General features: G+C 42.2%; 1 protein-coding gene across 10 annotated transcripts in view; it reads right to left on the minus strand.

Moving 5' to 3' along the window:
* AGFG1 (ArfGAP with FG repeats 1) overlaps nt 1-13,326 on the minus strand; it is a 69,078-nt gene that overhangs the window by 43,625 nt on the left and 12,127 nt on the right. For all 10 annotated transcript variants that reach the window (XM_077827334.1, XM_077827338.1, XM_077827337.1 and 7 more), the window contains exon 2: nt 7,126-7,219. In XM_077827334.1, the coding sequence (XP_077683460.1) occupies nt 7,126-7,219 (94 nt within the window). The remainder of the gene's footprint in view (nt 1-7,125; nt 7,220-13,326) is intronic.

The following is a 13,326-nucleotide window of genomic DNA, read 5'->3' on the forward strand; positions in this document are numbered from 1 at the left end:
TTTTACTTTCTTTCCTGCTTGTCACTTTCCCTCCATTTCTTGCATTCAGTCTTTTCTGCCTCTGAAGCAGCACCTCCCAGAATATATCTTCCTTGCTTCGTCTTGGGCATTTTATCTGGCGCAGATGCTCTGCTGCTGTTGGGAGGACTTCTCAAGGTCATGTCTGGAGAGGCATAATTAACAACAAACAGAAGTACTATTGTCAACTACACACAGAGCATTGAAATACTACATTAAAATACACAGCTGGTAACATACTTAGCTTCTCTGTGACCTTAGGCAAGCACATGTGCAGGAGAACACCCCAAGTATGGTGAGTGAACCCAAGGGCAGGGGCATTCTTCATCGTTGAAAAGCAATGTGAAAGGGTTGTGGGGCACTTATAGGGGGCAACACTCTAAATTTTCCCACCACTTTCCACAGGTGGGGTCACTAGGGAAGATCTCACTCCTGAGGGGAAGCAAGGGTGCATCTGCTACATACTTGTGGCTTTTGCCCCAATCCCTATGCTGCTTGCCTGTGTGCAGCCTTTAGCCCCGCCCAAGTAATTGCAGAGTGGCACAGGAAAGCATCTCTCAATGGGGGAAGGAACAAAGCAGCTCTGCCAAGTAACCTCTGGCAGAGGATTGCTGAGTACCTCCAGGACAGTTTCCTAGAGATCTCTCTGGAATATTCTTGTGAAATCTTGGAGTGCATCAACTCCCTGTTTCGTTGTACTGCCTCGCTGTGCAGGGAAGTGCCCAGCACACAGAAACACAGCCAGCCTTGTATATTTCTCTGCCCTCTCCTCTCCTTGTTCTGGCTCGCCAGAGAGCAACTGCTGAGACTGGCTAGACACCTCTAGAATAGAGAGCAGCTCCGACTGGATGCACCACCAGGCAACTCTGCCATGGGCTTCACATCTTCTTCAGCCTCCACCTCGTCATTAATGGACTTCCTCCTCTGGGTTAGGTACATTTTCTACTAGCTTCAGACATGCTGAAGTATCCACAGTGCTCTTGGCGGTGGAGGTGGGGTTGCCCTCTAGGATAGCATCCAACGCCTTATAAAAATGGCAAGTCTGGGGAACAGTACTGGAAAGAAAGTTTGCCTCCCTTGCCTCGTGGGATGCGTTCCTCAGCTTCTTCACCTTTGCTCTGTACTGCAGTGTGTCCCACTCAGATCCCTTTTCGCACAAGCTGCACACAAGCTGGCAAAAGGTATCGAAATTCCTATGGCTAGAGCAAAGCTGGGACTAGACAGCCTCCTCTCCCCAAACACTTATCAGATCCAGTAGCTCCAGTTGTCCAAGAGTGAGATAGTTTGCTGCGCGGAGACGCCATAGCCACGTGGGAGGATGCGATGTGAGCTCTCCATGCTGAGCAAACAGAAAGGGGAATTTCAAAATTCCCGAGGCTTTAAAGGGGGAGTGGTGGAAGGTGGTTTATGTGGGGGCAGGGCTGCGGAGTTGAAAATGCTCAAAGTGGTCAGGATGGGCATTGTGGGACACCTTCTGGTGGCCAATAACAGCGCTAAAATTAAGCATGGTGTCTACACTGACACTACAGCGATAAAGCCTTGGCACAAAAAGCCTTGACTCTCATCGAGGTTTTGTTTTAACAGCGCTGCAACTGACTAGTTTCATCACAAAAAGTGGCTTTGCAATGTGTACACCTCTGCTATTTCATCACCAAAAGCTGCCTTTTGGCAAAAAAGCTTGGCAGTGTAGACCAGCCCTTGGAATTAGGAGCTCATATACATTAATTACCACATAATAAAGTGAACTAGTCTAAAATGAAGATTAAGGAGCCAATCATGTTAAATATGGCATTACATTTCTTGCCAGATACAAGTGGTGAGAGAAGAACAAAAAAATAACCAATCGTTGCAGCTGTGATTGGTGTGTGCTGTAGGCAGTCAAAATGTCTACCACCAATTACAATTGGAATGACAAACATAGTTAGGCAACAATCCAAATTAATTTTCAATGGACTGTGCGTACATGCTACAAACAAACATTCATGCTTGTTTTATTAGCTTTTAAACAATTCAATACTTGTTAGTCAAGACCAGCCTTCTCTTTTTTCGTCTCAATATGCATTATTTTCTGTCCAACACTACCTTTCCATCCCACGTACAAGCAAAGCTAACAACTTGAGTGAGTTAAATTTTTACAACATGCCACTGAAAATGCACCCAACTGTTTCACGTCTAAGTCACAAGTTAGGATGGATTACTCATGGATTTGGCCTTCTAAAGAGCTAGACAAGGCCACCTTAAATCACTAGACATTGTTACAGGTCAGGCATTTCCTTTAAAAAAATTTTTTAAATGAATTTTTGATTGACAAAATTGAAAAGAATCATTGTTCAGCTACAAAGGTCAAAATTTAAGATAAAGTGCCAAAAGACAGATTACTGGAAATCAGGGCAAGTATTTTTTTAAACAGGTAGAACTGGGAAAGTTTTTTGGAATGGAGTGTTTAAAATTAGATATCTAAAATCTTAGACAGCCAACTTCTAATCAATTTTGTTAAAGAGGCCTGCAAAGCAACAGCATTGATATAAAAAACTGTCCAACAGTTTTCCTACGAAATGATATTATTTCTTATTTCTGCTTTCAAGATGTACATAAAATGTGCTACTTTGTGCAGCAAATTAGGCCAATAAAGTAAGCGTTTCATTGGGATACTCCAATTTTCTCCAGAAATCAGATACATTCTGGACTATTTTATATCTCAAGAGGACAACAGAAAAAAAATGCTTATTTTAACAAATCAAGCATATTTTAATTGTTCCATTCTTTTTTTTTTTTTTTTGACTAAAACATTAAAGCACTATCCGAGAGATGCTCTGTAATCAACATTTATACTTCATCTAAGTTTACTTAACTTATACTAAAGATATCTACTCTTGTTGATACTACACTGCTAAGGACAAGCTACTGTGTCTCTAAGGCAACCTGAAACCAATTTACCCAGTGAGGCCCTCTGGTTTCTGGAGCAGCTTTGTTTAAGTCAAAGCAGCATTTTGAAAAGGGAACAATACAGTTAGCACAGTGATCCCCATGTTACTTGTTTTGATATTAAACTCAAGCCGCCTATGTTGTCCCATTTAATTTTCAACATACTGAAGATCTTTGGACTGATAATACAAATGCAACACAGAAGCAATTAAAAGAGACAGTGGGGTTTGATGGTTTTGGCACCTTAAAACGGAGTTTAGTATTATGGGTGAAATATTAGCTGCATATTTCTGCTATAAGAAAAGGAGTACTTGTGGCACCTTAGAGACTAAAATTTATTTGAGCATAAGCTTTCGTGAGCTACAGCTCACTTCATCAGATGCATTCAGTGGTATTTTCCACTGAATGCATCCGATGAACTTAGCTGTAGCTCACGAAAGCTTATGCTCAAATAAATTGGTTAGTCTCTAAGGTGCCACAAGTACTCCTTTTTCTTTTTGCGAATACAAACTAACACGGCTGCTACTCTGATTTCTGCTACAGTTATCTTCATATAGTAAAAGAGCAGTTATTTGCACCTCTTAGCCACTGTTGCAAACTTTTGAAGACACTGAAAGTGTGAACAGAATATAGACCAATGAAAAGCTTTCTTGGCAATCGTAATATTTTAAATTAAACTTTGATTCTAGAATATAATGCTATGAACAAGAGGGTGGTATCTGTAGCAAATTCCATGATCAGAGTTTTACACTGTGATCAGAACATTCAGAGCCCCAGCTACACCCCCAAACCAACACAAAGCTACAATATTTTATAACGTATTCAAGCCCTGACTTGAAGATTTGTGAAACTGCAACACTATTCTGATTTAAATGTTTGATTTTAAACAGTTACGAGCCAAACAATTAGATCATTAGACTAATAACTTCAGATTTTGTTCAAGTCGATCTAGAAATGATTGCTAGTCAAACTCTTCAGAAAGTGCTATGTATCACCACAAAAAAAGCAGCTTTTTAAAAAAGATTTTCCTACTTTCATTCTTAAAGCTGAACCAGATTGTCATCAAAGAACATGCTTATACTTTGTTATAAAGGATGATCATTTGTAGGGCTGTCAGTCAGCTAACTCATGCGATTAACAAAAAATTAATCACGATTAATAAGTTTTAATTGCACTGTTAAACAATAATAGAATACCAACTGAAATGTGTTGTAAATATGTTTTTCTACATCAAATATATTGATTTCAATTACAGCTCAGAATACAAAGTGTATAATGCTCACTTTATATTTATTACAAATATTTGCACTGTAAAAGTGATAAACAGAAGAAATAGTATTTTTCAATTCACTTAATAGAAGTATCACAGAATCCTAGAATATCAGGGTTGGACCTCAAGAGGCCATCTAGTCCAACCCCCTGCTCAAAGTAGGGCCAATCCCCAAGTTTTGCCTCAGATCCCTAAATGGTCCCCTCAAGGATTGAACTCACAACCCTGGGTTGAGCAGGCCAATGCTCAAAACCACTGAGCTATCCTTCCCGCCCCCCCATTCGCCTACCATACTGTAGTGCAATCTCTTTATGGTGAAAGTGCAACTTATAAATGTAATTTTTTTAAAAAAAAAAAACCAACTGCACTCAAAACAAAGTAAAACTTCAGCGCCTATAAGCTTCATGCTTACCTACATGCTTCCATGCTGATGATCTCATTTAAAAAAAGTGTTAATTAAATTTGTGATTGAACTCCTTGGGGGAGAATTGTGTGTCCCCTGCTCCCTTTTACCGTATTCTGCCATATATTTCATAGCAATTATAGCAGTCTTGGATGATGACCGAGCACATGTTGTTCATTTTAAGGACACTTTCACTGCAGATTTAACAAAATGCAAAGAAGGTACCAATGTGAGATTTCTAAAGATAGCTACAGCACTCATCCCAACGTTTAAGAATCTGAGGTACCTTCCAAAATCTCAGAGGAATAAAGATGTGGAATATGCTGTCAGAAGTCTTAAAAGGGCAACATTACAATGCAGAAACTACAGAACCTGAACCACCAAAAAAGAAAATCAACCTTCTGTTGGTGGCACCTGACTCAGATGATGAAACTGGACATGTGTCAGTCCGCACTGTTTTGGATCGTTATCAAGCAGAACCTGTCATCAGCATGGAAGCATGTCTTCTCAAATGGTGCCCGAAGCATGAAGGGGCACACGAATGTTTAGCATATCTGGCACATAAACACCTTGCAACACCAGTTACAAAAGTGTCAGGTGAATGCCTGTTCTCAATTTCAGGTGTCATTGTAAATAAGAAGCAGGGAGCATTATCTCCTGTGAACGTAAACAAACTTGTTTGTCTCAGCTAGTGGCTGAACAAGGAGGAGGACTGAGTGGACCTGTAGGCTCTGAAGTTTTACGCTGTTTTGGTTTTGAGTGCAATTATGTAACAAAAAACCCCTACATTTGTAAATTGCACTTTCACAATAAAGAGATTACAGTACTTGTATGAGGTGAACTGAAAAATCCTATTTCTTTTGTTTATCCTTTTGACAGTGCAAATGTTTGTAATAAATATAAAGTGAGCACTGTACACTTCGCATTCTGTGCTGTAATTGAAATCAATATATTTGAAAAATGCAGAAAAACATCCAAAAATATAACAAACTTCAATTGATATTCTATTACTAACAGTGAGATTAATCAATTTTTTTTTTAATTTTTTGATAGCCCTAATCATTTTTAGTGACTTGCCTTGTCAACATTCTCTTAAAGCATAAGTAAGTAGTCTCTAATCCAGTGGTCTCCAACCTTTTTATGCACAAGATCACTTTTTGAATTTAAGTGCAACACAGGATCTACCCTGCCCCTTCCCCAAAGCCCCGCCCTGCTCACTCCAACACCCTCTCTCCACCCTCACTCAGTTTCACTGGGCTGGGGCAGGGAGTTCGGGTTCAGGAGGGGGTGTGGGCTCTGTGTTTGGGCCAAGGGGTTCAGAATGCAGAAGGGGGCTGGTTCCAGGATGAGTCTGGGGCAGGAGAATGGGGTGCGGAAGAGGGCTCCAGGCTGAGGTTGGGGCAGGGAGGTGGGATGCGGGCTTCTGCCGGGTGGCACTTACCTCGGGTGGCTCCTGGCCGGCAGCGCAGCAAGGCTAAGGCAGGCTCCCTGCCAGGCCCCTGACCCACACCACTCCTGGAAGGGGCCAATGCACCCCTGTGGCCCCGGGAGAGGGGGGGTGGGGGAACTGGCTCTGTGTGCTGCCCCTCTGCAGGCACTGCCTCTGGAGCTCCCATTGGCCACAGTTCACCGTTCTCGGTCAATGGGAGCTGCGGGGGGAGTGACTGCAGGAAGAAGCAGCGCAAAGACCCCTGCCCCTCTGCAGGGGCCTACAGGCTGCTTTCGGGAGCAGCATGGGGCCAGGGCAGGCAGGGAGCCTGCCTTAGCAGCAGCCCCACTACATCACCAGCCGGAGATCACGATCAACCTGGGAGAGTCTTCAGGATCGGCCAGACGATTGCGTTCGACCAGTTGGTGACCACTGCTCTAATCCATAATGCTGTAATACTTCCACTGTGGGCTCCAATAAGTTCTCTGCCCCCTTTCCTTCTGCTACCCTTCCTCCCCTCCAGGGCTTTAAGAACTGATTTTACTGACCTGTTTTTACTGACTTTTTGCCATGTGCACGATAGATATAAGAGCATGCAACAGATTTATTCTGTTTAATATTCTTTGTCTTCAGACACTGGTGATGCCTTCAGGCTCCATGGATGGAGCTTACAGGGCAGGAAAATAAGAGTGCATACTGCATCTCTCAGGAACACACAGCAGAAGGTAATAGGAGTTGCAGCATAACGGACTGACATACTTCAAGCACCTGACTAGACTTTCTCCAAGCCAAGGGAGGGGAAATGGACACCTAAAAAGAAGGGTAAAGGTTCCAGCTGTATGACCCCAGGTCTCTCCTGGTTAGTGAATAGTGCATTAATTGATCAAAATCACAATGTTTTCCCATGGTAACTGAAAGAAATTCTCTTTTTTAAAATGTCCATTCAGAAGATGGAATTCTTCAGTCTACTTTTGGGCTGCAGCACTTGTATGTTCTCTAGAGAAATTCTTAAAATCAAATATTGGAACAAATTAAGTCATTCACCAAACATTAGGTATTCTACAATAAATAAGCACTTACTTCATTCCCATGTTTCTGCAGAAATTCTATTTCCTGTTGCGTGAATGTGGTCATGGAGATAGATTTAACCCTGTGGGGTGGATTTAAACCTCGCCTAAAGAAGTAGAAGAAATGTTTGTCAGTATTCTGAAAAATCAAAACGTAATACCACTTCTATATTTCCAATAAGCTAAAAAACAATTTAAATTAAAATATGGTTTAAAGAGCTGGGCTTGGGAAGATATGCAGTGAAACTACAGCCAACCAACCTAGTGAACCCTGAATGGTACTGTATATTAAATATACTACACTACATTAAAGGAATGTTGAGCCTGCAAAGTCAATCCCCATATTTGCTTGTGCAACCTTAATTTTGCCTCTTTGTTAATTATGATAGGTTTTTGTTACATAACTTTTTTTCCTACAGTCCAAGCGTCCCTCCCTCAGCGACTCATCCAATCTTCTTTCCCCCCCACACCTCAGCCTCTTCTCCCAGTCCTTGCCCTCCCTGCTCCTTTCCCAGTCTTGCTTTTTGTCAGATCTTTGACCTCTCCCCAACCCTACCACTAATCCTCAGTCCCAATCATTTTGCCTAGTCAATTTCAGCTTCCATCTCTACCTGCCAGTCTCCCTGCCCACCTTGTCTTTGCTCCGATTTAGTCCACCCTCCATCCCCATGTCTGCCTTATTCCCTCTGCATTCAAATCCAGGCAGCTTCTTCCTTCACACTTCCTGTGCACCAGTGGGGGAAATATGAGACCACAAGAGAGGCACCTTACTTTCAGTTCTAGTGCCCAGACCAAGATCCAGCACAGCTCCAATGGAAAGTTTCATTGAGCTCCAAAGTAGAACATGCTCAGTGCCAACAGAATCTGAGAATTTAGCTGCTAAAATGAACCTATACGGAGCATGCGTAAATCACAATTTTTCAAAGGCTTATAATTTGGCCAAATTTTCATGAAAACAGCCAACAACGCATTCCTAACAAAGGCTACACCCCTGCTCCCACCCCCATCCCACCAAATGTAAAGTCCTTGCACCAAAGCATGGGTGTACTAGAGCTGCTGAAAGATATCACCACCAGAAATTTTAACATAAAATTACACTTTCCCCTCCAAAATGGCTGAAATTTCAAAAAAAGATCAGCCTTAGACAGTCTCCTGACATAGAAAATTCCAGCCCAAACAGTTAAATGCTGCCATAGTTACAAAAAATTGAAAACAGGATCTTATAATGGGAAGCGTCCGGCAACCTTAGTAACAGACATGCTACAAACTCTGCCGGTAATATTATAGAGATCATGTTTAAAAACAGTTATGGTTTTGCAAATAGGGAACAATCATTTTAACTGGAGCCTTCTGACGTAATGTATGCACTGGATATGCAAGAGGGTTAAAATGCCTTTTGCTTTAGCTACACTGCACTCTTGCATCCGATGCAATAATTTATACTAATACAGAGACCAATCTAAAAAAAATGATGTTGGACAACAGTAGTTCAGTGTGAAGCTCTGGATGAGGTTTTGGTTTGTAGCAACAAGGTTTTGTCAACATTAATCTAGTGTTTTTGCTGTTACAGTTCCAGCTGCAAAGGACACCTGCCCACTGAGGAAGTGATTCAGAAGTAAGGAGCATAATATAAGCTTCTAAGTACTCCTTGAGAAGCTACTCCTAGGAGCTTGTGGCCCCTTTTGTTCAACTTTATTAACTATGCAACAATCTTGAAGGACCGACTCAAGATATGAGGTGTCAATCCAGCTTGAGGGATAAATTCTGTCTTGCTTGAAGGAGCTATTAGATTTATGTATTTATTTGCAGGTGGAGAGGTTTTGGGTGGAATGAAAGTTACTCAAGGGTTTTGGTTTTTTATATTATATATTTGTGCTTGTAGTAATTCCCATTTTGGGGATAGATGGAAAAAATTAAACAGAACATTTAACACGTTAGCCAAGACGTAGATATTTCATTATTACTAGTTTGGTATAAAAAGGGAGTGACTGATATTTCTACTAATATAGGTTAGATAATAAATACCAAAAACAAATAATAACAAACTTTAACATTGGTGTTCACGAAGCCCGACTCAGGCTCCCTTTAAACATGTTTTTTACAAAAGCAAGTGACCCCAGTTAAGTATTATAGACTGTAAACTCAATAATAGTTCCCCTTATAAAGAAAAAATATTATTTCCTTTTGACCACACTGGAAAAGATGATTGATAAAAAGCAAACAATTCAGTGGATGATAAATCAGAAGTTCCGAAGGATTTTTTTTTCCTGTTAGACCTCTCTCCTGTAAGGACGAGATTACTTTAGCAATTTGGGGTTGAGATGCCTAACTATGGATTTGGGAGGCACCCACATTTCAAAACGCCTGCTGGTCTTATTTTGCTGCAAAACATCAACCTGAATCTTACCAAGAGAAGTAAACAATTTACAGTTTAATTCCATACCCAATTACATCAAACTCAAAATATTTCTAGTGTTAAGGGAGTTTCTCCACTCTGAGAACTAATCCTAATTGTGATGAAGTGAAATATTCACAGCTCCCTGGAATGATCATTGCATCCCACATTTTGGCTGCACAGGCCCCAAAGTAAGTTCAGATGGTATTAGGGATTAGAGGATCAATTTAACCATATGTGTTACCATAAAGTGAATAGCTTCACCAAATATACTAAACCAGTGGTTCTCAAACTGTGGGTCGTGGCTCAGGTTACAGGCCCCCTGCTTGGGGCTGAAGCCCTTGGGCTTTGGTTTTGAGCCCCACACACACACTGGGGCAGTGGGGCTTGGGCGGGCTTAGGTCCCTCCTCCTGGGGTTGTGTAGTATTTTTTTTTGTCAGAAGGGGTTGCGGTGCAATGAAGTTTGAGAACCCCTGTACTAAACCACATGGGTGGCGAGTTCTATGGGCCCGTGGTGCCTGGGCATCAGGAATATTCCTGCCCCGGGGCCCGGCTCCAACAATGTTTGAGGCCCGGTCTCTCCCTCAGCCCCACCTTACGCTCCTGGGCACTCCCAACTGGGCAACTTAAAATGGCGCAGGGCCCCCACCCACCACCAGCAGCGTAGTGGAGCTGAGTGGCTTCCTGCCTGCTCGCTCCATATGGCTGCCAGCCCCTCCCTGTGGCTCTTGGCTGAGGTGGGTCTGTGTCTACATGCGCTGCTCCCGCCCTAAGCACCCCATAGGAAGCTGCAGGGGCAGCGCCTGGGGGTAGCAGCATGCGGAGGCCCCCTGGCCTGCTCTGCCTAGGAGCCCCAGGTAAGCACTGCACCCCTCACCCCCTCCCAGAGCCTGTACCCTGACCCCCTGCCCAGAGCCTACACCCAAACTCGATCCCAGAGCCTGCACCCCTCACCCCCTCTTGCACTCCCACCCCAAAGCCTGCACCCAGCACCCAAACTCCATCCCAGAGCCTGTACCCCAGGCCTCCTTCCCCACCCAAACTCCCTCCCAGAGCCAACCTCTCACACCTTCTGCACCCAAACTCCCTCCCAGAGCCTGCACCCTGCACCCCTCCTGCACCAGCCCAGGGCCTGCACCCCAGACCTCCTCCCCCCCCCACCCAAACTCACTCCCAGAGCCTTAGGCAGGTGGGGAGCAGAGTTGGGGGGGGCGGGCTCTGGGCACCACCAAAATTTCTACAAACCTGCAGCCCCTGCTAAATCATTCTCATGTGCTTCACCAAGTATGATATACCCAGTTGTTTCAAGAAAGTGACCGGGCAGTCTTTACAAAAGAGTGGAAGTTATCAGAAAACATGTTATGCTTTAAAGAAGAGAAAGCAGGGATGCAGGACACTTTATACACTACAACAGCCCCCAGTTCCAGCCTTCTAGTTTCACAAAAAGACACTCTCACTTTACTTCCTCGTTGGAAATAATTCAAGTTGGTATCTGGGAAAGAAAAAGGGATAAATATTGCTCTATCTTTTTACACTATTTGCTGAGACGACCAATCTGAGGGAAAGCAAGTGTACAGTCAAGCCATTCCAAATGTTTGAGGTCCAGCTGACATGGGCAAGTATGAATCTTGGGCTTGTATGGTTGGACACACATTACAACAGGGAAAAAAAATGGGAAATATGTTCAAGTGTACACATTTATCTATAGACCTACAGAGAGCGAGTCACTTCAGCTCTATTCACGTGCAAATACCATATTAACACAGCAAACTCATCTACTTCTGTGATTAGAGTAGCATTTCTGCCCTTCGTTTTGGTTACCATTGCTACAAGAATCTCCTGCAGTCCATAAAACCCAAGACTGGTCCAAAGATAACATTTGGCTAATTATTGACCAGTTGTCAAAAAACAGAAATATTTTAAGCACAAATTAGAACAGTCACAAAAAAAGTAAGACTTGGTGGTCTCCAGTAGCCCTAGCCTTAGGTATTTTTGCTTAATTACAAAAGCAAATTACTGAACTGAATTATTTTAACTAGAACAATGAAAAACAATGAAATGAAGCTCTAGAAAATTAAAGAATAATTAATTTTACAGGTTAGCATTTAAATGTGAATGGACTTCAAGACTGAACAGTTACAAAAGAAAAATTAAACACAGCAATTATGCAAGAAACAGTCATTTTTAAATGCACTTATGCTAAGTAGGTGGCCAACTCTACAAGCATCTTGCTTTTTGTTATTTTTCTTTACCAGCTTCAACTGCTACGTTTACATCTTTGTCGTCAAATTCATCAGCGTCTCCTTCTTCCTCTTTGTCTCGTGATTACTGAGTCATCTTTTCAGATGCCATTTTCTTCTGTAATCTTAAATTGTGATTCACAGTCACCAGCTTCCCAGCAGTGAAGGTCTTCCGTCTATTCCTGGTTTTCAAATGGACGATTCCCTGAACTGACCAATTTCATTCTACACATGCAGCAGTACGTGGACTTGTTAAAAAATTTCTGCCACCATAGCGAGAGTGCAAGGAGGACACCCCTTTCCATCACAATGAAGGAGCAAGGTGTTTTGATTTAACTGCTGGGACTGCACTCCACATTGCTTTGCAACTGAACGGGCCACTTCTTGCTTTATAGATTTTCTACCTCCATCAGCACTGTTTGTTCATTCATTTGGATATCCTTTGAACATTTCAAACAGCCATTAAGAGGTCACAAGTTGAATTACATTAGTCTTCAGAAAGGGTTTGCCCTAGAAGCATGGATCAAGAAGGTAGGCAGTATTATGTGCAGGAATGACCACCTGATTTTTCAATGATATTTTGTCTATAATCTTTTTCTCTTCAGATTTTGTAAGTGGACTGTTCTTTTCACAGTCCACTACACAAATACGTTTCTTAATATTCAGGAACCTGTTTTTGGCTTCATACAATGTAGAACTACTATTTTCCATATTCTGAATGGACTGAGCTACAGTTTAGGCCAAGAGATGAAGGGAGATATGACCCCACCACTTCTTCAACCGAGGGCCGACTGAAGAGTCTTCTTGCATATCTGAAATTCTTTGAGGCATTTAACAGCAGATAGCCTTGTTGTGCTAGATGGGTTACTCAAGATGGGTAAAACTGAATGTTGTACTAAATTAAACAAGTACCATTTTTCAGCGTGTTTCTGAAAAATTTCACACTGCTCTTCACTTGTGTCATGTCACAGAGAACGGTCAGATCTTCAACATCACCAATGAGAAGCCACGTTGTAAGGACAGCACATCCGTCATAGGGTTTGGATACTCAATTATCAACAAAGCCCAAGCAGCTTTCATATTAGCCACATTGTCAGTTAACGGAAATAACCTTCTGGGAACCAATTCATTGATTATATTTTTCAACTGGTCACCAATTTATTGGGCTATGTGCTAATCCTCAATTGTGCATCAGAATAAGTAAAGCACTAGTTGTGAAGTTCTCATGAAGTTGATGGTACCCTCATTGTGAATACTGCTACATCCATCAGACACCAGATACAGCTTGTGCAATATGAACGTCAATCCTCTCTCTTTCACATAATCTGCTTTGGCATTCGGAAGAGTTTCTGTAAGCCATTTCCTACTCAGTACTTTATAAATTGGATGTAATTTACAACAATTTCTAGCTTAAAAGATTTTCAACTATATGAAATGGTGTATTGCTGGCATAAATACCTCTGGCAAATATATGGTCAAGTTGGTTCTTCTGGTCAAAGGATATTCTCGCCGAAAAAACTTGTTAATTCCAACTTGAAGATCAGAAGACTTCCCAGGAGTAAGTTTTCAATGCTAAAC

Source organism: Eretmochelys imbricata, chromosome 9 (assembly GCF_965152235.1).
Source record: "Eretmochelys imbricata isolate rEreImb1 chromosome 9, rEreImb1.hap1, whole genome shotgun sequence".
Classification (NCBI taxonomy): domain Eukaryota; kingdom Metazoa; phylum Chordata; order Testudines; family Cheloniidae; genus Eretmochelys; species Eretmochelys imbricata.